Source organism: Xyrauchen texanus, chromosome 14 (genome assembly GCF_025860055.1).
Source record: "Xyrauchen texanus isolate HMW12.3.18 chromosome 14, RBS_HiC_50CHRs, whole genome shotgun sequence".
In the NCBI taxonomy this organism is placed as follows: Eukaryota; Metazoa; Chordata; class Actinopteri; order Cypriniformes; family Catostomidae; genus Xyrauchen; species Xyrauchen texanus.
In genome coordinates this window covers 26,564,552-26,590,249 of record NC_068289.1, presented here as the reverse complement: position 1 = coordinate 26,590,249, position 25,698 = coordinate 26,564,552, and the positions used below count along the sequence as shown (strand labels likewise).

At 43.6% G+C, this 25,698-nt stretch overlaps 1 protein-coding gene across 3 annotated transcripts in view; it reads left to right on the top strand.

Moving 5' to 3' along the window:
• LOC127654997 (interleukin-1 receptor accessory protein-like 1-A) overlaps positions 1 to 25,698 on the top strand; it is a 191,281-nt gene that overhangs the window by 139,940 nt on the left and 25,643 nt on the right. For all 3 annotated transcript variants that reach the window (XM_052142589.1, XM_052142588.1, XM_052142586.1), the window contains exon 6: positions 9,760 to 9,834. In XM_052142589.1, the coding sequence (XP_051998549.1) occupies positions 9,760 to 9,834 (75 nt within the window). The remainder of the gene's footprint in view (positions 1 to 9,759; positions 9,835 to 25,698) is intronic.

Sequence of the window (25,698 nt, the reverse complement as noted above, 5' to 3'; positions counted from 1 at the left end):
GCATGTTATAGTGGCCCCCCAAAAGTATTTGGGCACTTAAAAAATATGAAAATATTTGGTTAACAAAATATCAAATCAGGTGGTATCTTTAAGCAAATGATGCTAGACTTTTCTCAGAACTAACTTTATTTTCATAGCAATTTTTGCTATGCCTTTTAACCCAACTGCTCCCAAGGTAATTTTCAAGCAGTGGTTTTCAATACTGGTCCTTGCATTCCTCAGCATTGCAAAGTTTAGCTGCTTCCCTTATCTAACACACCTAGTTAATTTCATTGATCACTCTACTAATGAGCTAATGAGTTTAATCTGTTGTGTTAGATAAAGGAGACATATTCAAAATGTGCGTGCTGGGGTGTACCAGAAGAACTAGGATTGAGAACCAATGAGCCATTTATATGCACAATCTTTAATAAATAATGCTTAACCCTTCTGTTATGTTTACAAATGATGACAACTGTGATATTCGGGTCAAAAATGACCTGTATAGTGAGCAATACATTTTCAGTAGATTTACAAATCACGTATCTATTAAACATGAAAATAGGCTAACCTTCATGTTTTAACACTGAATACAGTCTTTTATAAACTGTAAGGAGCACCACCTATATGTCAGTCATGGTACTACACGTGTACTGTAGATATACAGTAAATCCTTAGCTTTACTGTAAGGATTAACAGTACTTAAAATAAGCTGATACATATATTACTTAGAAACGAATCGGTTACCTAACGTAACCTCGGTTCTCTCTAGATGAGGGAACGAGTATTGCGTAAGCTAGCTTACGCTACGGGAAAGATTCATCTTTTCTGAGATATTGAAGCCAAAAAATTATCCTTAATTTTGTATCCATTGTCAACGCAGTGCAGCAGCTGCATACCTTGAGCGGGCTAGCTAGCAAGCTCATTGGTTGCTCTGCGGCAACTGCTGCAGCCTACAGACGAACTTGAGTGAACTCGCGTCCAATGACGAGGCCGCGCCGTCACTGTATCAAAGCCCGCCAGAATGGGCGTGGCTAGAGTGCATATAAGCGTAAGTTCGTAGGCTGGAACCCTGGTTTTCATTGAATGAAGCGAAAATCGCTGCGTGGCGCGAAGCACGGCCGGCTACGCAATACTCGTTCCCTCATCTAGAGAGAACCGAGGTTACGTTAGGTAACCGATTCGTTCTCTTACGAGAGGTTCTCTCGTATTGCGTAAGCTAGCTTACGCTCACGGGAACCCATTGTCAACGCCGTGCGCTCAAGCATCCACTGCATGAGCCCCGGGGTGGGGGACCGGGGAGCCCTTGTGAGTGGGGAATAATATTTGGCCGGCAAGAGTGTGGGCCAGTGTGTGTGTAATACATAAGCACATAGTGGGAAGGGAAAGACAGAGCGGCGGTGCCGGTCTGTGTGGAATGTGTCCCGTCAGTGCAGCTCACCAGGGGAGCTGTAGCGTATTAAACCGCTAGTAGTTCTGCCTGCAGGGCGGGCACTTCCAGATTGTAAAATCTGACAAAGGTGGAGGGGGAAGCCCAGCCCGCTGCCACACATATATCGTGAATGTAAATCCCGCTGGACCATGCCCACGAGGAGGCCATGCCTCTAGTGGAGTGAGCCCTAATGCCTAACGGGCATGGTAGGTCTTTTGACGCATACGCGGCAGCAATAGCGTCCACTATCCATCTAGACAGTGTCTGTTTCGAGGCGGCGAAACCTTTGGTGCGCCCTCCAAACGAAACGAAAAGCTGCTCAAAGCGTCTGAAAGAGGCGGAGCGCGCAGTATACAATCTCAGTGCTCTGACTGGGCAAAGGAGATTGGCGTCGCGTTCGCTATCAGATGCCGTGTCTAGGCTTTAAAATGACCTTGGAGTCACTTGGTCCAAACTCAAGACACGCAGCGCTGACAGACAGCGCGTGAAGGTCTCCCACACGTTTAACTGATAACAGGGCAGTTAGAAAAACGGTTTTTGGTGAAAGGTATTTCAAATCCACGGATTGAAGTGGTTCGAAAGGGGGGGCTTTCATAGCTTCGAGAACTACGGAAAGATCCCAGATAGGAACCGATGGGGGGCGCGGGGGGGTTCATCCTTCTAGCTCCCCTGAGGAAGCGGATGACCAGCTCATTTTTTCCCAGTGACTGGCCGTGCAGGGGTTCAGCGAACGCCGCGACGGCTGCCACGTACACTTTGAGCGTGGGTGGGGATCTGCCCTTATCCAGCAGCTCTTGTAAAAACACGAGCAGGGACGACACCCCACATGTCCGTGGGTCCAGGTCTCTGTCAGTGCACCATTTTGAAAACACAGACCGTTTGGACGCATAGAGTCTTCTTGTGGAAGGGGCTCTAGCATGTATGATAGTGTTTATTACTCCTTCTGGCAAAGCGACGGGTAGTCGTTGATCACCCACGCGTGCAGCGCCCAGCGCTCTGGGTGGGGATGCCAGATCGTGCCGCGAGCTTGAGAGAGGAGATCTGCTCTCACTGGAATGGGCCACGGGGCTGTCAGTGACAGCTGCGTAAGCTCCGGGAACCATGTCTGATTCTCCCAGCGCGGGGCTATGAGGAGCACCGAGTGACGCGTTTCCCATATCCTCTGCATTACCTGTGGCAATAGCGAGACGGGAGGGAAGGCGTAAAGCGGGCGGTTGGGCCAGTCCTGGGCCAGCGCGTCCTCGCTTCGAGAAAAATACTGGGCAGTGAGAGTTCTCTTCTGGCGCTAAAGAGGTCTATCTCTGCTCTGCCGAATATGCTCCATAACTTCTGGACTGTTTGTGCGTGCAGGGACCATTCCCCTGGGGAAATATTGTCTCTGGACAGTCTGTCTGGGCCGTCGTTCAGGTGGCCTGGCACGTCGCGTCGCCCTCAGCGGCGCAGGTGGCACTGGGACCAACTCAGTATGCGTTTTGTCAGATGGAAGAGGTTCCTGGATCTGACACCGCCCTGACGGTTTAGATAGGATACCACAGATCTGTTGTCCAAACGGACCAGGGCGTGGTGACCCTGAATGACCGGGAGGAAGCGCCGAGCGCGTACTCGACCGCTATCATTTCCAGACAATTTATGTGAAGGAGCTTTTCCTGAACTGACCATAGGCCAAAAACCGGAGAGCCCTCGCAGACCGCGCCCCAACCCGTGTTGGACGCGTCTGTCGAGATGACTTTTCGGCGAGATACAGCTCCCATCGTCACTCCCCGCTGATACCATTCGGCCACTGCCCAGGGCTGCAGAGCTGAGATACAGGTCTGAGTCACTGATCGGCTGGCGGCCCGTGGCCCAAGCCCGGCGAGATGCGCGGGTGTTTAGCCAATGCTGAAGCGGGCGCGTGCACAGTAAACCCAGCTGAAGTACTGCTGCGGCTGAGGCCATGTAACCTAGCATTCTCTGAAAATTTTTCAGAGGCGTGAGGCTGTTCATCTGAAAGGACGCGGCTAGTCGCTGAACACGGCGTGCGCGCTGTGTAGATAAGCGAGCCGTCATCGCCATGGAGTCTAGTTCTATTCCAAGGAAGGAAATTGCCTGACTGGGCTGTAGTGAGCTCTTGGTCCAATTGACTGCAAGACCCATGACCCAATGTCCTGTGAGACAGAAGCTCTGTATGTGACTGTGCCAAAATCAGACAATCGTCCAAATAGTTCAGAATTCGCAAGCCCTGACTCCGCAGGGGTGCGAGCGCCGCATCTATGCACTTCGTGAAAGTACGGGGTGCTAAAGACAGGCCGAACGGAAGGACGGTGTATTGATAAACCTAGCCGTCGAAGGCGAATCTCAAGAATGGCCTGTGACGGGATTTATCTGAATCTGAAAGTAGGCATCTTTCAGATCGAGAGAAATAAACCAGTCCCCTGGCGCACATGCGCGAGGAGTTTCCTGATTGTAAGCATTTTGAACGGTCTTTTTGCGAGCACCTTGTTCAAAACCCTGAGATCTAATATTGGTCTGAGGCCGCCGTCTTTCTTGGGGACACGAAAATAACGGCTGTAAAACCCCGACTCGCTCAGAAAAGGTGGCACTCTCTCTATGGCCCTTTTGCACAGAAGGTTTGCTATTTCTGAACGAAGCATGCAGGCTGCTTCCGTGTTCACAGTAGTTTCGAGCCAGCTCTGAAGCGGGAGGGCGGCGATCGAACTGTAGCAAATAGCCCTGTTTTATTGTGCTTAACACCCATTTGGATATCCCTGGGATAGCTTTCCACGCTTTGAAGCGTAACGCTAGAGGGTGAATGGCCAAGTCGCCCTGATTGCCGCACACAGCGAGCTGAACAGAATGTGTGAGCCGCTTACTGTGCTTATGCATGACTGCTCGCAGACAGCAGGGACAGGCTGTTCTGTGAGTGACTTCCCGATTGAGGTGAATGGGGAAATAGTCACATCTGTGAAGTGATGCGCAAGCATAGTCACGGGCATGGGACTTACATACAGAGAGGTGTTTGCTGGCCGTGTGACAGAGCGGGCAGAGAAGGGGCACGCGACGGATTCGTGGGCGTGTTTCTTGACTCTAACACTCGAGCTGGCTGTGCCCGCTTTATGTGAGTGGGCTCTGATAGGGACACGGGAAGTGTAATGCTTGTGTGTAGGGGTGAACACTGGATTGTGGGCACATTTTCTACACATAAGGCATGTTTGCTTTTTACAAGATTTCTTTGGGTCGCCGTGAAAACGGCATTTGAGTGCAGGCAAGCGGGCAGTATCACCGGCTTGTTGGCTGCTGAATCCACCACTGCAGTAGCCTGAGAGAAGGGGACTGACAGGGGGCGAAGCTTTGACGGTGGTCCGGCCGCGGCGAGACTGAGCCGTCGTATCCTCAACAAAGCTAGGAGGACTTCGATTGCTCAGGTTTCAGCGCAATCTTAGGCCGAGGCCCGCGGGGGGGCGGCGGTCTGCGGCGGCTGTCTGAGCGCGTTCTAGGGCGGCCGCCCTGTCGACGCTGTGAAGAGGCTCGTGCAGGAGGCTGGTCACGTGGGCGGCCTGCAGAGGAGCTAGCGCGACGAGGCAGGAAGAGATTCATGGCTTGGGTGGCTTTCTGGACTTCCGAGAAACGGTCAACAATGCCACTCACCGCGGAACCGAAGAGACCGGACGGAGAGAGCGGCGCGTTGAGGAACGTGGAGCGTTCAGCTTCTCCCATGTCGGCTAGCATTAGCCATAGGTGTCTCTCGGTCACAGTCGGCGCGGCCATGCACTTCCCTAGGGCTTGAGCTGCAGCTTTGGTGGCACGAAGGGCGAGATCCGTCGCACTCCTTAGATCTGAAACAGCCTCTGGGTGCCTGCCTTTCTCATCCCACTCTCGAAGAAGGTCCGCTTGGAGGATCTGTAAAACGGCCATGGAATGCAGAGCAGATGCGGCTTGGCCGGCGGCGGCATAGGCGCGGCCAACACAGGCGGAAGTAGTTCTGCAGGCCTTAGACGGGAGCACTGGCTTAGACCGCCATCTCGCGGAGGGCGGGCAAAGGTGTGCTGCTACTGAATCCTCAACCGGGGATGGAAGAGTAGCCCCTCTCGGTGGCGCCGTCCACCGGCGAGAGAGGTGGAGACATGGGATCGGTTCCTGGCCGAGAGAGGCGATTCCACGATTTAGTGAGCTCGGCGTGGAGTTCGGCAGGAAGGGAGTGGCCCGGCCACGGAGCGCGCGGCGACGGCTCTGAAGAAAGCAGCCGTCGAGTCTGTTGGGAGCCTGCTCAGAGGGCAGTGTCCACTCAAGCCCGAGGCGGTCGACGGCCTGTGTGAGGAGGCGCGTTAGTTCTTCCTCGACTCCGGCGCGGGTCCTGCTGGATTCCTGGGCCGAGGAGGAGGCTTGGGAGCCTGACCACTCCTCGCTGTCCGAAGCCATGATGGAACAGCAGCCCTTATCCTCCGCCTCGTCATCCGAGATGGCAACAGAGCGGCCGCTCGGCGGCAACTGCGCATCCCGTGGGGGCGGGGAGGGTGAAAGCGAGGCTCGAGGGAGAGGCTCCGGCGAGGTAGTCGCTTCTAACACCGGTTCCGGCAGCCTTTGGGAGCATCGCTTCTTTCTGCGCGGCGAAACGAAAGGCGGCGCGGCGGCTTCGGTTTTGAGTGCTTCGAGTCGAGCCCGCAGGGTCGACATCGGAAGCTCCTCGCAGAGGTCGCATCTGCCGTCAGCGAGGGCGAGCTCTGCATGTTCCAGTCCCAGGCAGAGAGTGCAGATGAGGTGGCGGTCTCCGGCGCTGAGAGGCGCAGGTGGTGCGAGGCATCTTTAAAAAGACGCTCGTTGCTCTTTTTGTGAAGTTCGCTGAGGAACTAGCTTGCTCTAAAAAGGATACGTCGCCGGATGGCGTAGCTCGCAGGATGGCTGAAGGTGGCAAAGACGGCCGGCTTCTTCGAGTGCTGTCCAAGCTTGCTAGATGCCCCTCGAACGGTGACGCGGCTTCTGCCGTTCAGAGATGCGAAGAGCTTCGCTGAATAGATGAAAATCAGGGTTCCAGCCTACGAACTTGCCTATATGCACTCTAGCCACGGCCATTCTGGCGGGCTTTGATACAGTGACGGCGCGGGCGCCTGTCATTGGACGCGAGTTCACTCAAGTTCGTCTATAGGCTGCAGCAGTTGCCGCAGAGCAACCAATGAGCTCGCTAGCTAGCCCGCTCAAGGTATGCAGCTGCTGCACTGCGTTGACAATGGATACAAAATTAAGGATAATTTTTTGGCTTCAATATCTCAGAAAAGATTAATCTTTCCCATAGCGTAAGCTAGCTTACGCAATACGAGAGAACCTCTCGTAAGAGAACTGTATTAGGTTTGAAAGAAAAACAGAATCATGATTAATATTCTGCAACATTACAACCAGGAATATTGCAAAAAAAGAACATATTTTATTGTACAATAAATACATTGTCAGCATTGTCAAATCAACATTGAACAACTACAAATAACTGTGTGTGTGTGTGTGTGTGTGTGTGTGTGTGTGTGTGTACACTACATACAGTTTTGGCAGTATGTGTAGGTGTGAGTATAATATCTGCAAATGTTAACCCTATAAAGCTGTGATTTTCTAAAGCCTCTACATAATCAACATGATAAAAACTTTATACATATGTAAGTATGTTATATGCAATGTACAAGCTGTCTACTGCCTCCTGGTGAATGTTTCTGTGCATCTGGAAGTAGAAACCATGTAATATCATTTCTAAAACGGTTGCCTACATATTTTTATGCACATGTCTTTTGTGGTGAAATCTTTGCTGATTTTGATAAAGTAAAAGTAACAATAATGTTTATTAAGTCTTTAAAATGAGATAGAGAGGACATTCTTCACTCATGAGAAGCTTCACAGCTGCACTGAAAACTAGCATTATTTACCCTCGAGTCAGATTTGACCAAACATAAAAGGTGGATACAAAAAGTTCGACAATCCATAAATATAAACAAATATTATGTAGGGTATCTAGGTTCAGGTTTGGGGAATGTACAATTAATTTTAATGATCGTAATCAATGATTAATCATACGGTTTGAACTAGATAACAATACATACCAAATTGCCCCAAAAAGGGCTTATATAGTCCAAGAGTCTGCTTCAAATATATATAGATAATTAAACACAACAAATTATAATCAATTAGGAATATACATCATATGCAGACAGGCTATATTAATTTTCAGAACACCTTAAGGGAATTGACCTGTATCACAACTAACCAGCTAACTGCATAACATTGTTTATCGTCTGCAATATGATTACCAAACAAACACCTGCAAAGCTAATGGTAGTTTCCATTCTGTTTATTTATACGCCATCTTCTGAGCATCAAGCAATGAATCTTCTTCGTGGTCAGCAGTCGGAGAGACAAAGAATTGAATGGGACACAGCCTGACCACAGTTTAGTTCAATACATTATCTATGGACATGTTAGACAACTAGAAAGAGTCTAAATACATTTTGTCTTAATTTTGAACAGTGTAAACATTTTAAGTCTTTGAAAATGTCTTTTAGTAAAATGTTTTGATTTAAAAGTTTATCTTTATTAAAAACTAAATTCCACTTGGTTTTATATTTTGTAATAGAATGCAATTCTACATTAATTTATTTATAAGTGTGGCTTAATTGTCCAAATACATTTTAGCCACTATTATTAAAACCGGGTGTGTTCGGGAGAGTTCGAGGTTGTGTGCTTAGGTGTGTGTGCCCATGTGTAAATGGATCTGTGTGTGTGTGTGTGTGTGTGTGTGTTTGAGTGTATGTGTGTGTGTTGAAGAGAGAGTTGTGAACCTCAGAGGGAGCTTGTGCTATCGCACTTCTCCTACACGCAGTCTGTGAATATATCAGTCACAAACTCTATGAAATCATCTCACAAACAGAAACCTACACTACATGTGTGTGGGGGGTTTAGGTGGTTTACGAGGACATTTTCTTTTAGGTTACAAACTGGTACTTACAAGGTATTATGCTATACATGTGGTTTATGAGGACCTATCTAGTGTCCCCATAATTCAAATCGCTAAAAAAACAACTGTTTTTTTTTTTTTATGTAAAAATGCAGAACGTTTTTTGTGAGGGTTAGGATTAGGGGTAGGGTTAGTGGATAGGGGGATACCCCCCTCCTGAGTTAAACCAGTCTCCCCACCACGCTGGCCCAAGCTCTTTATTTCTCTCCTCTTCTACATCACACCATATCCCCATCACACAGATCCCTCGCTACTGAGCCAACCCATATTTCCACTATCTCTCTCTTTTCATTTTCCTCTGAATCTCTCTCTCAGCCTTTCTCTCTTTTTTTCTTTTACACATAGAGGTGGTAGCATCTTCATGTTGAGGATGTTTGTCACTGTTGTGGGTTTGAGTCGTGGTGATCAAACATTGCTCACTGCCTGGATTAGCTGTGTAATTGTTCTACCATACAGCAAGCAATTCATATAGTGACTCATCCTCTCTCTTTTCTTTTTCTCTCTCGTTACAGTCTTGACAGGCTCATTAAAAACCCTCACATTCTCAAAAAACATCTCATCGCCTAAAAAAATCATAAACAAAGCAAATAAGAATAGCTGTAATCAAGGAACCATTGCGTTTGCCTGTATGTGTGCATCCGTTTCACTTACAACTTTATTGGGGAAATGCATGGTGCAGGTCAGCAGTGTGATGTGTATATTCCGGAAGACTAATTCATTAATTTGCTGTTTGCTATCTGTCAGTCACCCGGAATAATCCATCGGGAGGGGCCAGTGCACTTTCCTTCGCCGAGTGAAAATTGGATTTTGGATGAGCGATCGCGTGGCTAAAACTTTCACCAGCTCGCTGTCTAATAAGCACACATTTGAAGCTCAGAGCCAATCTAGAGATACAACAAACACATATATACATACTCAAGGTTTAAAAGTTACATAAAGCCAAATACATGTTGTATTACCTAAAGCAATCTTGTGTTTGAGAAAAGCCAACTGAACAAACACAGTCAGCATAATCACCAGAGAGAGAGAGAAATACACACCTCTGTGACTCGAAGGAAATGAACTGGAATGTGGAGCATCGTGGCCACATGGGGAGAGGAGGATCTGGAGAGAGTGATGAGGGCAGGATTGATATATAGAAAAAGAGTCAAGAGGAGAGCAGAAAAAGAGCAGAAACGAGAGGTCTAGGGAGACCGAGACCATTCTCGCTGAGATGTTGATGGCGGGATGTTGGAGTTTACTCATCCAATCATGAACGTGTGGGAAGACAGAGAGAGAGAGTGCTTGGCTTCACTTAATATTTATAGTAAAAATAATGCTGTGTGTGTGTGTGTGTGTGCGTGCGTGCGTGTGTGTGTGTGTGTGTATGTGTGTGTTTCAGCTCCTGTGACTGAAGAGCCCCCCAGAATTCTGTTCCCCTCTGAAAACAAGCTCCTCACAATGGACATGCAGATCGGTAAGAACAGCTTTTGTGTGTATGAGTGTGAGGGTACTGTATGTATGGAATGGTATACCACTTTCTATTTCTGAAGTAGTATGCACTATTTATATTGTGCAGTCGGGGTTGGGAATTTTATGAGAATTTTTTTTTTTTTAGGTAGTGCAAAATTTGACCTCACAATACTGTTGATGTTGATATTCTCATGCCAAGAATCAATATTATTTGTTACATTTTTCACTCAAATATTTTGGGAAAAGAGATTTACCATCATACAGAACAAGTCTGAAAGCAAAACATACTGTAGCATTAGGTCAGCACCAATGTTGGATAATTTACTCAAAATAAGTAATCCACTATAAATTACTAAACAGATTACTAATTACTTAATTTAAAAAGTAATCACATAATGAATTATTTTACTTTTAAGTTACTTTCTAAATCACTTTTCCTAGAAAATGCTAATAATATAAAATGTATATTTTAAATGTATTATACATATTACTTTAGTAATACAAATTGTGTACTTGAAAATAATTACTTTAATTGAACGTCAGTAACTGTAATCTGATTACAGTAATATAAAACGCACTAATATTTACTAAAATGTAATTATATTCAGTAACTAATTACTTTGTAATCGAATACACCCAACACTGGTCAGTGCACTCTTATTTGTTTCTATTCGACCAGCTGAGAATATAATTGCACAAAGCAATGATGTCCAGTGCAGATGAAAGATAAACAAGTGAGTAAATATAGCAAAACTGTATATCACTACTATTCACTAACCATTCTTCTTGCACAATCTTACACCAATTATGCTTAATAAGCCAAAAACATGTAAGGTCATGTTAACACCTTAAACAGTTTTCTTTTATCAAGGTAATGTTATTGTAAGGGTATAAGGGAAAGGAGGAGATGAGAACCGGCTTAGCAATATAAATAATAGTTTAATAATAAACTGAACTAAAAAACAAGCAAACATAAACTCACAGAGCAGCTGCCTGTCATTCTCGCTCTCTCTCTCGAACTTAAAAGTACATTTTAAGAGCCAAGGTGGCAGGATCGGTGGACTAATGCTGCATAGTCCCTGCAAAGTATGCCAGATTATGGTTGTCTTCTGCTTACTCCAGAACCTAGCACTTGAATTGCCCCATACAAAGAAGGTCAGTTCTCCCGTTCAAATTGCGAGCAGCACAAATTTTATGGGTGTGTTTGGTCCATTACCTGATTTGCATAATTCCTATAGTGAGTCAGGTGGTAAAACAATGCATGCAAATAAACAACTCCATAAGCGGATTCAATTTATTCTTTATTCTCGATTCATGAATTTCCCTCTCAACATAGTGAGGTCATGTGACAGCAGTGTAGCACTTCTAAAATGTTTATCATTGCATACAGCATTCTGTTTCACATACTGTTTAAAAACAATAGTAGGCAGTATGCAATAGATACTGTGCAGTAGGCTATGCATTAATCCGTACGTTACGGTTCCATTTCCAATATGACTGTGTTTTAAGTAATTGTGTTCATGTGTAAACATGATTAAAAATGAGGGATGTTGTAGAAATAATTTATTGACTGCTCAAATACACAGAGAAAACATACACACATAAACACATTTCAACAAACGAGGAATTCTTCTATGTAATTCAGCAGACGTCAAACTGTTACGAAAAGAAACTCATCAAGAATGCTTAAGCTCACACCACACACTGTTATACGCAAGCTGAGCAGCAGCAGTAGGCCTATTTGTGCGTGTGCGTGTGTGTGTGTGCGTACACATACCAACTGAGAAAGGAGTTCCCCTGCTAGACAGATAGCTGCTATAGTCAGCATTATGATGCTATGTTGTTTGCGCCCTGAATGGAAGTCGTTCTCATAAATGCAAATCTTCTATGCTAATTATCTGCTGTTGTCTCCCAACAATAGCAGCTCCATATGGTGCTGAAACATTTACTGGGCCCCTGTTGGATTGCAGTGTATGTGTGTATGTATGTATGTTGAACCGAGCTCCGTGCATGCATATGCCTTTATATATGAAACCGACAGAGTTATGCTTGGTCATGCATGTGCACTGGTCTGTTAGCTTGTGCATTGAACTGAACCATGTGTGTGTGTTTATGTGTTGTATGGAGACGCATCTGTTTGTTTTGCTGAGACTCTGGATTCAGGCATGTTGGAAACAGGAGCAGATTGGAGCATATTGTGATGGCTCTGACCATGTTCTGCCTTCAGAATGGTCAGAGAGAGAGCAGACACACACTGACCACATGATTAGTCATTTGACGATTAGATGATGATGATGTGTGTCTGTTGCAGGCAGGCAGCTGAACTAGTAATAACAGAAAGAGGTGGAATTGAGCTCTGCAGATTTAGGTAGTGTATGTTACTCTTGAAACTGTTGCAACACTTACAGTTGAGCGTTTGCGCAATTTGATATTGCCCGAATAAGCTAATGAACTGCTGATCTGCCATTTTACTTGTGTTTTGTTTCAAGGTGAATAAAAGCATTTAGTGTTTATTTCACCAGAAACTGACGTTATATGTACAAGTAGCCACTCAAAAATTATTGTAAAGAATTTTAGGTATAGCAACGTGATTCAATGATTCAAAAAGAGGTCTCAGGCATAAATGTTGCATACACAAAAATGTTGTGTACAGCGCCTTTTGGGCTCACGATAGGATTTAAAAAGAGTAAACTTGGTATGAAAATGTGTGCACCGCCACGCAAGTACTAATGTCAAACTGTTTTGCTGTGTTTGATAAATTACCAACGCCACTGGCAATAGAGTGCAAGTAAGAACAAGTGATATTCCACGTCTGTAATAACAGTAGCTGCATCCCAATTTGCCTACTTATACTATGCCCTTAAAGTGTGTACTGTTTTTAGAATGGAAATTAGCAAATAAGTGTACAAGTATTGGGACATGAAACCAAAGACTCCTCAGTCGCATTGTTACATGCATCCTGTCACCATACACTGACCTCAATCATCATGTTACAGATATCTTCATTAAATGTTTACTATGATTCATTCATTATTCTTCACAGCGTTTCATTTACGATACCCTACAATGCTCCTAACATATTGGAGAAGAAACAGCGCGTAGTTGAAGATCTGTTGCGGAGTGTTTCTTGTGCAGATCCTTTGATGTTTTGATGTAATGATGCATGTAGTAAAGTAGTTAATGCAAATCAAATTGACTTATTTTCCTATCATTAATCTATTCCGTGTGTGATGTTCACAATGTGTTACAAATTAAATATAACACAGATACTGTAACAGTTATATTTAAAGATAAATATGTGATTTTATTATTCATAATTTTACTATGTAAAAACCTTTAAAACCTTGTAAAAATTATTGTTCTAACAAGTCAGAAAGATGGAACTTTTGAATGACATTGTGCTGGATCACTTTAAAAAAAAAATGTTCTCCTCTGGCAGCATCAAATACGGTTTACATCATAACAACAGTCCCTTGAAAAAGAACCTGACCGCTATATTGCAGTGATACAATAAATGACAAAAATCAAATGAGAACAGACAATTGTGTTCATTTGATTACTTTTCTGTTTGTGATAATCCCGTTTTATTGGATATGGTGCTGACACTTTTACTTAAGATTACTTTTGAGAAAGAAGCCCTTAAGAACACGCAAGAGCATCCATAATTTACATTTACATGCATTTGGCATATCCAAAGCGACTTACAGTGCACTTATTACAGGGACAATCCCCCCGGAGCAACCTGGAGTTAAGTGCCTTGCTCAAGGACACAATGGTGGTGGCTGTGGGGATCGAACCACTAACCTTCTGGTTACCAGTTTACCAATTATGTGCATTAGACCACTACACCACCACCACCACTCCCCATAATAAGCAGTACACATTAAGGAGATGGACAAAAAATAAGGATTATGATTGTTTTATGTTGTAAAAACTTAATGAACTGATGAAGCATGTCAGTCTCACCGCCATATATATTTTTAACACAATATTAGCTGAAAAGTTGTTTACGGATCCTAAATTCCAAAATCTACCAGAAATAGTAGACCATCAGGCAATTTTGGGACACTAATTTCAACATACTATGATTCAGGACACCCTAATTCTAATCTAGAATACTGTGTGGATAGGGTGCAGATTGGGATACAGGGAATGTAGCAGATGTACCATCCGCTGTCTACAGATGGATTGTGGAAATTTAATGAAGCTTAATTATTACTTGCCAATTGTGTGCACTTTAGTAGTTACACTGAACGTGAATAATTGATACATTCATTGTACTTTTGTCCACGAAATCAACGTGTAAGCATTTAAATGAGTTGATATAAATTAATGCAGATTAATGCAGCTCTTAATGACAATGGCAGCATTAGCGCTTATAGAAGACTTAGCACTAGGACGGATCAGGAGAGAGTGTGTGTTTCACTACCATGCAGATTTTTTGGCCCATGATGATGATTGGCTTACAAGCACAAGTTACAGTAGGTTATGTTCAAGCTTAATACACTGAAAATCTAATTCTAAATGATGTGAGAATAAGATACGTTTTAGAAATAATAAGATATATTCTCTGTTAACAAGTCTTAATGTACAATTATGTTTCTTAGGTAAATTAAACTTGATTGAACTGTTTTCCTCATTTCCGTACTATTAAAAGCAGTGTCACATGTCTGGTTGGCAATATGCACATGGCACCGCCTCTCGAGCCTCCCAGGGCTCCGCCTCCCGAGCCCCCTATGGCTCCGCCTCTAGAGCCTCCTATGGCTCCGCCTCCCGAGCCTCCTACGGCTCTGCCTCTAGAGCCTTCCAGGGCTCCGCCTCTAGCGCCTTCCAGGGCTCCGCCTCCAGAGCCTTCCAGGGCTCCACCTCCAGAGCCTCGTACGTCAGTGAGCCAATGCGTGCAGCCTCGAACGTCAGAGAACCAGCGCCTGTAGCCTCGACCGTCCCAGAGCCAGCGCCTGTAGCCTCGACCGTCCCAGAGCCAGCGCCATTAGCCTCGACCGTCCCAGAGCCAGCGCCTGTAGCCTCGACTGTCCCAGAGCCAGCGCCAGTAGCCTCGACCGTCCCAGAGCCAGCGCCAGTAGCCATGACCATCCAAGAGCCAGTGCATCTCAAGCCACCCAGGGCTCCGCCTCTCGAGCCACCCGAGCCTCCCAGGGCTATGCCTCCTGAGACTCCCATGGCTCCGCCTCCCGATACTCCCAGGGCTCCGCCTCCCGAGCCTCCCACAGCTCCGCCGCCTCTAGAGCCTTCCAGGGCTCTGCTTCTAGAGCCTCCAGAGCCTTCCAGGGCTCCGCCTCCCGAGCCTCCCAGGGCTCCGCCTCCAGAGCCTTCCAGGGCTCCGCCTCTAGAGCCTCCTATGGTGCCACCTCCCTCGGCTCCACCTCCAGAGCCTTCCAGGCCTCCGCCTCTAGAGCCTCCTACGGCGCCACCTCCCTCGGCTCCGCCTCCTGAGCCTCGACTGTCCCAGAGCCAGCGCCAGTAGCCTCGACCGTCCCAGAGCCAGCGCCAGTAGCCATGACCATCCAAGAGCCAGTGCATCTCAAGCCACCCAGGCCTCTGTGCCCCCTTGGACTTCCTGGGTGCAGATTGGGATACAGGGAATGTAGCAGATGTACCATCCGCTGTCTACAGATGGATTGTGGAAATTTAATGAAGCTTAATTATTACTTGCCAATTGTGTGCACTTTAGTAGTTACACTGAACGTGAATAATTGATACATTCATTGTACTTTTGTCCACGAAATCAACGTGTAAGCATTTAAATGAGTTGATATAAATTAATGCAGATTAACGCAGCTCTTAATGACAATGGCAGCATTAGCGCTTATAGAAGACTTAGCACTAGGACGGATCAGGAGAGAGTGTGTGTTTCACTACCATGCAGATTTTTTGGCCCATGATGATGATTGGCTTACAAGCACAAGTTACAGTATGTCTAGCAGAGCCTCCTATGGCGCCGCCTCCAGAGCCTCCAGAGCCTTCCAGGGCTCCGCCTCTCGAGCCACCCGAGCCTCCCAGGGCTCCGTCTCTCGAGCTTCCCAGGGCTCCGCCTCCCGAGACTCCCACGGCTCCGCCTACCAAGACTCCCAGGGCTCCGCCTCCCGAGCCTCCCACGGCTCCGCCTCCCGAGCCCCCTACGGCTTCGCCTCTAGAGCCTTCCAGGGCTCCGCCTCTAGAGCCTCCACAGCCTTCCAGGGCTCCGCCTCCTGAGCCTCCCAGGGCTCCGCCTCCAGAGCCTCCGCCTCCCGAGCCCCCTATGCCTCCCCCGCTAGAGCCTTCCAGGGCTCCGCCTCTAGAGCCTCCTACGGCTCCGCCTCCAGAGCTTTCCAGGGCTCCACCTCTAGAGCCCCCTACGGCGTCGCCTCTAGAGCCTTCCAGGGCTCCGCCTCTAGAGCCTCCACAGCCTTCCAGGGCTCCGCCTCCAGAGCTTTCCAGGGCTCCGCCTCTAGAGCCTTCCAGGGCTCCGCCTCTAGAACCTCCACAGCCTTCCAGAGCTCCGCCTCCAGAGCTTTCCAGGGCTCCGCCTCTAGAGCCTCCTACGGCGCCACCTCCCTCGGCTCCGCCTCCTGAGCTTCCCTCAGCTCTGCCTCCTGTTTTGAACTGTTTGCCCTCTGTGCCCCCTTGGACTGCCTTCTTGCCCCCTGTGCCCCCTTGGACTGCCTTCTTGCCCTATGTGCTCCCTTGGACTGTCCGTTTGCCCCTTGTGCCCCCTTGGACTGTCTGTCTGCCCCTTGTGCTCCCTTGGACTGTCTGTTTGCCCCTGGTGCCCTCTTTTGGTCTGCTAGCCCCCCTCCACTCCCTGGACGATTTTGTTTTTTGTGGGGGGTTTTTTGTTTAGGATCGTCTGGAATCCGATCTTTTGAGGGGGGATTCTGTTACGATGCCCTGTTGTCTGCCCTGCGTTTCACATGTCACTGTCATGCACTACATTTCCCATAGTTCCCTGCCCTCACCACTGCCAGCATTCACTCATTGTTTTCACCTGATTGTCGTTTGTGATCATCCTGTGTCTGTGTATATAAACCCTGTTTGTTCTCCACTCCTTATCGATCGTTGAATGTTATGGATGTTTTTCTCGTGTTTAATGTTTCGCTGTTCATGTTTACGCCGTTACTCTTCCAGCTGTGTTCATCCTGCCGTATTTCCCCAGTCCGTGTTCCTTCAAGGTTTTCTTGTTTTAGTTTCAGTTTTCCCATCGTGGATGTTTCTTTTGTTCCCGTTTGTTTGTTTTCAATCTGTTCTCAATAAAACCCGCATTTAGATCCCACTCCTTGTCTGCCCTCGTCTGCATTATAACATATATGGGGTATATGTTGTAAAAACAGGCATTGTAAGCACCATATATGTTATTTCAGGGAGGAGATGGAGAGGGGAATAAAGCATGTGCTTGTATGCATGTATTTTTCACTAACTGGGATTTATAAAGAGAACTTTGCGCAGGTTCTGCCGAATGTACGGTTTTATAAATCTAAAACTTTTATGAAAACCTGATTTAGGTGTACGCCACATTATATGATAAATCTACTCACATATTTATACATGAGGCCCCAAGTTTCAAAATGTTCCACCCCAGTGAAAAAAAATCAACCTGTTTTTCAGGTTTAGACAGATGATCAGACAGAATCAGACAGATGAATACATTTGAACACTTGGGTAAGGGATAAAAAAGTGCTCAGCCTAATCATTGCAAGATAAACAAAGAAGATGCTATGAGTCCAAAACATCAGAAGAACTAATGATAGAAGTGAAATGTTAAAAAGTCAAATTCTAACAGTATAATCGGCCAAACCTTTTGTTGTTTCTGACTTTGTGTAACACCTCCCACTCTGCATATCCTTCTGAAGAATTGCAGTGTCTGACATATATTTTTAACATGATCGCTGATCGTTAGAGTCTGATCTTAACTGCTGCGGCACATTTTAGTGTAGTTTTGTGAACCTGTTCATATGTAATGCAGGCTTTGCAAAAAGGCTGTTATTCAAGAATGCAGCAGCACAAACTATTTTAAATCGGATAGCAAAATCGTAACTTGTATGCATATCACATTTCATCTGCAAAGAGGCTCAGCAGCTAAAAATGGATCAGTTTAATTCAGAGAGAGGGTGGAAAATGGCCATAAAAAAGTAAATGATGACAATATTTGACACAAAAACTTTCATAACATAAGGACCACAGGGGAAGAAAATAAAGAATAAAAAATGCATGATATGATCCCTTTCATTTAGTGGAGGAGAAACAGAGGTAAGGCAGATAACTCACTGGCAGCGAAAGACATAATGTGCTGCTAAAACACAGCAGTCCTTACAGGCTCCTCCTCCTCCTAGAAGGGGAGTGTTTTGTTGTTTATCAAAATGTTTAATTTAGGCTTAAATGTGTAGGTTGCAAGTGACATCTAATGAAAGAAATTGAGTGACAAATGGAAATTAGAGAGAGTGATTCTGGAGGCAAGAAAAGTGTTAAAGAATGAGCAAGTAGCTTCTGGGAGATGGAGACAGAATTTTGAGCTGGTGGAGGAATACTTAATGCTTTTAGAATGTTTCACGAGGGGATCACTTCTCGCTGAGCACTTCCTGCAGAAATCTTATTGGACATGCACAGATACAGACTCAAACACACAAAGTTCTATAAGTATATAGTAGTTAAGAGGATCTTGCTGGTCTAATACTAGTAATTTTCAGCATTTGTTGATGCCACTGTATTATGCTATGTGATATGTATAAGGTATATGGTCCTTATTTTCCTATAAACATGCTTATTATGAGAGATGAGCTATCAAAATAATTTGTCATGCTTCCTGTCGTAGACGTGGAACAGATGATGATGTGAAAGGATGGGATGATGGAATGATGAGTGAAGAATAGAGATGGAGAGAAACGAGTAGAGTGTGCTGTGTGTGAACCCAGCACATCCCAAAATTATTAATGACGACAGGGACACATACACACACATGAATACAACTCAAATATTGCAGACAAACAAAGGGGGGGACAAGCGAGACAGAAGAAAAGAGTTAGAGAAAAGAGACTGAGCTGACTCACATTCAACATGAAAAGAAAAGAATGTGACCTTTCTTCTCTTGTCACCATGTGTCTCCATGCAATCTCCAGCTAAGATGTACAGATAGAATGGCACCCATGCAGAAAAGACTTACAGGAAGCTAAGCTCACACGTCTGTGTCAGACTGAATCTTATCAACTCAAATTGAGCAGAATCAAATAAAATGTATTGAATAGATAAATCTGAATCGAACTGATGAGACTTCAGACTTAAATGGTTAGTTCACTGTAACGCAATTCAATGGAAAGGAGAAGGCGAGAACCGGCTTGACAGACATAAATAATATTTTAATGATTAACTAAGACCAAAGACAAACGCACACACATGACGGACAGGTCCGTAAACGATCTCTCTCTTCCGCACCATCCCCCGCAGTCGGCCTTTATCCCTCTCTGAGGCTTGATTAGCCTGATAAGGGACCAGGTGTGTAGAATCACGACCCGGACCCGCCTCGCCCTCCGCCTTGCCACATTCACCCACTGTCATTATTCAATCAACCTCATGTTGTTCCAAATTCATATGACTTTCTTTCTTCCATGGAACACAATAGGAGATGTTAGGCAGACTGTTAGCCTCAGTCACCATTCCCATTCATTGCATTCTTTTTCCATACAATGATAGTGGATGGTGAGTAAAGCTATCATTCTGCCTAACAGCTCCTATTGTGTTCCAACAAAGAAAATGATGAAATAATTAGAATTTGAGGGTGAACTATCCCTTTAATTAAACATAATCTACCTTAACTGAAATATATTCACTTTTTTACAAGATGCTTTTCTTCCTCTACAGAAAGCACACACAGATAACACAAAACATTTGCACACACAGACATTAACACAAAAGTGGGGAGGATTTGTGCAGAGGTATTCAGAGAACACTTCTTTATATTAATCACCCTTGCCCAAAATAATACAGTTGTTGCTAAGCAACCATCGGGAGATGAGGGCATTTCTCTAAATAAACATCTCAATTTATTATTGGCAAAGATTGGACAGTGATATCCTTAAAGGAATAGTGCAAAAACAGTTATGTGCAAAAGCTGTGTTTCCATTGTTCGGATATTCAGCTAAATAGCTTGGAAAAAGATGTTTGCCAGACCATTTTCAGCTATTAGGCCATGGTTGTGGATTAAGTGAGGAATTAAATGATTAATTTGTTTTGCCATTTTCTGTTAACTCAACATATGTAGACATTGCTATGCAACATTTTGTAGGCAAGTGAGGGATTGTAACAGCCAGTGAGCAGCAAGATCTTAACTAGCCACTTCACATTTTTGTGGCACACCATCCGAGTCGCATGATTAAATATACGATTTTAGAAAGCAAGAGACCAAAACACATATAACTTAACAATGTAAAGAATGTTTTATGTAACCTAAAAAATATTCTTTGTGTGATAACATCTAAATTAAGTCAAACATTTTATTTAATATGACTAAATACCTGGCTAAATAGGTTACACTAGCTAAAGTAACTTTTAAAGGTCAGATCAAGTAGAAATAGTTCCTTTAATTTCAAATTGCACATTACCCCTATTTACAGTGCAGAGGACCCTTTTATTCTGTTTTTTGAAGTGTGAACTACTCTCTAGAGTGATTTGTTCCACATTTTGGGAGCACAAGGCCATAGTTCTAATCAAGCACATGCCCCTGTTAGAGCTATGATGACCTTTCATGTACAGACACTACTGAGTTGATTTAACTATGAACTATATAAACAGTTAAAGAAACACTGTGAGCCCAATTTTAAAATCGGTTTGGTCCGCCACTAAACTACACAATTCATTCACTTGTGAGTGAAATCTAAACATTTACCAGCCAGTTGCCAAATATATATATTTTTTTGTCATGAACAAAAAAAGCAAGACATTTGGTTGCAAATATGAGTGAATTCCTCGAATTTTATTGGATGGTTGCACATAGAGTAACAGATCAATCCATTGCTTTTGAGAATTTATATTGAATTGACAAAAAATAAATTAAATTAAATAATAATAATAGTTATAAAAAACAATTCCTAGCCCTAGTAGGTGCTCCTGCTCTGGAACCAACAATTCTGCGATTAGTGGCCAACCTGCTCTACCAACTGAGCCGCCCCAAAGTAAAGTACACATCTCCAAAAGTAAAGTACACATCTCCAAAAATAATACTTAAGTATAGTAACGAAGTATAATTACTCAAGTACTCTACACCACTGCATAAAAACCACCTCAGACAAAAACATAGTGACATTTTCATGTGCACTCTATTTCTCTGCTCTGTCTATCAACTACTTCTGTACTCTTTGATGCTTAACCCCAGACACTATATCCTCTGCATCTCTCTAAAATGTTTGATCTCTGTCTTAGCTTTAGTAAGAAGAAATCCTATCATCTGACATTCCACACAGGCCCATCTTTCTTCCTTTTAGTGAGGTTTAGTTTCAGCCGTAACTTAAACTATAGATTAACCACTTGCCACTCTGTTAACAGACTTATACTCACCTGCATTCAGAAAAGGAGTATTAAACACATGCACACACAAACACACACACACTCACACATGTCAAACACAAAGCATTTCACAGTCAATCATCTAGAAACTGCTGGGAGTTACACATACTTGAACAAACTGCCATTTTATGTAATTTACTGGGCTCAGCTCTAAGAATAATCAGATAAAATCAGATTTGCAACCAAAAACCACCTCATTTGTGTCCATCCTGATAGTTTGTCAGATATCCAAAGTTTATAATCCTCCCTGTGGGAATTTGAGTGCACAGTTCTCATGGACAACTCGTACAAACCTCAAGAGAACTGAAGAGAGGGTGAGATAGAGGATCGATATATACAGCTGTATAAGATACCTTTAAAGAAATAGCTTTTATTTATAATTAATCATTTGTTTTGAACACAAATTAAAATTCCATGGAACACAAAAGAAGTTTATCAGAATGTTCTTTTCTTTATAAATAAAAGAACCATAATGACACAACATGAAATTTAAGACATTATGCAATGAAAATCTGAGCTGTAGCCCTCACATCACACTTGTGCCTATGTGCACATTTAAACATGGTTTTAAATTGACTGTTCTATTTACTTTTAAAGTCTGTAAAATAATAATAATAATAATAAAATAATGTAACTCCTGCCACTAGTTAATCAGACTTGTGCAACAGTCACGTACCATCATGAAGATTCAGCACCCAGCTCCACACATGATCTCACAGTGGTCTGATGGAGTTTAAATCCACTGTCAGCAGAAGAAAACTGAAAGAAGTAGAGAGAGAGTGCTGAGGCAGTGGGTTGAATATGTAAGGGTCTGCTGAGGTGCTGATATACAGTATCTGAGTTTGGATTTATTTTGGAGATTGAAGTAGATTCTCTGGAGAAATACAAAGTGGCAAGGAGGCACATATTTTCTTCGAAAGCATCTAAAGTCACTATTGACTTACATTATGTCAAATAACCCACGTGAAGACTTTCAAATTTAAATAAAGACATACAGACATTTGAGTGAGTACATAAATGGCAGATTTGTTTATTTTTGTGAATATTCCGGGTTCAATACAAGTTAAAATCAATCGACAGCATTTGTGGCATAAAGTGGATTGTGACGAGGACTTTTTTTTTAGGTTACAAACTGGTAATTACATGGTATTATGCTATAAATTTGGTTTGAGGACATTTCTAGTGTCCCCATAATTCAAATAACTTAAAGAACATACTAAACTATGTTTTGTTTTGTTTTGTTTTTTATGTAACAATGCAGAACGTTTTTTGTGAGGGTTAGGTTTAGGGGTAGGGTTAGCGGATAGGAGATAGAATCTAAAGATTGTACAGTATTAAAATCAATATATCTATGGAGGGGTCCTCATAAGGATAGCCGCACCAACGTGTGTGTGTGTGTGTGTGTGTGTGTGTGTGTGTAGCTCATTCAATGTTTCGGCAGTGTCTGTAAATGGAGTGAAACACAGCAAGCAAACAGCTCAGTACACTTGCATGCCTTTCATTTAAACACACACGTTCAAATGGCCCTGGATAGGGCTTAGAGCTCCCTCTGGAGGCAGACATTATTAAACATCTGCTGCTACTGCTGCTATTTTAAAGGATTCTGTAATGTGTGTATCGGCTGATTTGGAGGCAGGGTGACCTTAAGACAACAGAGAAACTACAACTAGATTTGCATTTAGATTTACACAGAAGGAAATACCAAATACTTTTAAGGCAGCAAAAGAATAGTGTTACAGTTTTAAGTAAGTCTAGGTTTCTGGCTTTTGTTGGTTGTGCTTAAATAAAAGGTTGCATCAGAGCCAACTTGAACTTTGGTGTATACCTGTTTTAACATATATATCTGTTTTTACTTAGTATTACTTAGTTGCTTTTTGAAAAACTTTGACTTACAAAAATCTGCTTAATTCAAAGGAAAACACATTGCCAGATTTGTCTTCTTGTTTTAAGTCTAAAGTTCACAAAATGTGATTATATTTATATATTGCTTGTCAAGTAAATAAATCATATTTTAAGAATGTTTAGATATTTTTACTGGACAACAAGACAAAGTTACTTGTCTTAAAAATCATGTTAGATGATTCCAATCAATGTTAGAATGGAACTAAATATAAGACCAATCCTAATCCATTTGCACATATTACAGTGATATTGTAATTCATAGATGATTTTCAAACTTTAATGTTAAGTATCTGTAACACAGTTAAAGGGAAAGTAGGCGGCGAGAACCAGCTTGACAATATAAATAATAGTTTAATAATAAACGTAAGCAAAAGACAAACACACACAAGTGTCAGGCAGCTCCTCCGGCCCCTGGTGGATGGAACGACCTGCCGTGTTTTTGTTGGATGGAAGGGGTCTCACCCACCCCTGGCAGTGGTCCTCCCACTCCAGGCGGTCAGCCAGGAGGCCCTACCCGCTCGCAGTCGCCGGTTCTCTGACCCCGGTGCATTTTAGTGGCTGATCGGGGACTCCTCCACCCCTGGCAGCAGCCATGACCGCTCCAGGCAGTCAGCTAGGAGCCCCTCCACTCTCAGGCGGGCAGGCTCCTCCGTACCACGGCGGATGGCCGCAGCTGCTCCATTGGGGTGGATGGTAGTGGAGAGGACTCTACTACAGCGCATCCCTCCTCCTTGCTGGGTTCCGGCACCAGTGTAACACAGTTCAATGGAAAGGAGCCTGGCGAGGACAGGCTTGACAATAATAGTAAAAATAATACTTTAATAATAAACTTAAACAAAAAGACAGACACATGCCGGGCAGCTGCCCGTAACTTTCTCTCTCTGTCGCACTGCAGTCTCCGGTCGCCTTTATCCCTCTCAGCTTAATCAACCTAATTAGGGGCTGGGTGTGCGGAATCACTGCCCGGCCCTGCCCTCATAAAGAATAAAGTTGATTTACATAGACCAAACATTTAATGATTGCATGTGAGGCTAGGTGTCGATATAGATTTGATTCGATTCCGATTCACAAGATCTTGGTTCAGTATGATTCCAATTTCGATACGAGTTGATTCTATTCTGATTAATTTCAGTTATAATGTCCATTTTGTTTACATATGAAAGAAATTATTTCAGCTAATGCTGTAAATTTCGCAGGGAACCTTCTGACTTAATACATTAAGAAATTAACAACAGGGTCCAAAGTATGCTTTTTATTTAACAGATATAATAATCAACACATCCAAAACTGAAGTTAAAATTAAAAAGTAAAAGTAAAAGATAAATTCAAAACTATTTATAAAGGCACTTCCTATTATCAAAAAAATCTCTTTTCTCTTTTTTCTTGACCCTTCCACAGTAAGTTATACATCTACATTGGCTTTTGTGCCTCCCTGGTTTACTCTTGGAATTCATTATCATGGCAGTGCTAATATTGTTGGATCCTGTATGATAAATTGTAAGTCATTTTGAATAAAAGCATCTGCTAAATTATTAAATGTAAATAGTTTAAAGGTGTCTGAACTTTAACATCACAAACATAATTTTATTTATTATGATAGCTCATCAAAACAATAGACCCAGTCTCAGTTGAATTCTGTGACTTGATGTCATTTTCAGTATGTGTGCTTGGTGTTGTTTTCCAGACCATGGTCTCAGTGTCTCTTTGATCAAATGCTCCACATGTACTGAGCATCCTGGAGAGACACACATGCTATTTATGGTTTGTTTGGGGGCCCGGAGCAAGATCTTCTCTGGTGCTGGGCCCTCTTCGTTAGCCATCTAAAGACATGCCTAATTAACGTCAAACAGCTGACAAACATTGCAACATTAAGTCAGAAATACCACCTCATCCGCAACAAAAGAAAGAAGCACCAATGAAAATTTGTCTTAAACAACCAAGCTCATGCATTTTGAATGTAAACACATTGTACAGGTTTTAGGGTTTATTGTTTAGATTTTATATTTTGATTTCAGTGCTACAGGGTTAACAATGTGATTCCCCAAGGTACTTCCTTCTTGAATGTAACAAATCAAGTATTGGTCTACCTTATAGAATAGAATAGAATAGAATAGAATAGAATAGAATAGAATAGAATATAACTGAATAGAATGGAATGCTTTGAAAGTGTTATTAGAATGAAATACTCTACTACTTAATCGCAGGGAAACCCCTAGGCCTAATGTCACAGTGATGAGTCATGAGTCCAAGTGCAAGTGAACAGTTTATTAGAGACGGGAGTACAGGGAGAAACTCAAAATGCCGCGTTAAAGGCGGGCGACCTAGAAGTAACAATCAAGAAAGGAGGTAAACAGAACTGGCATATGGCGCGAACACAAGTCAGCGTCAGGATCCAATCTCCCAGACGATCCACAGA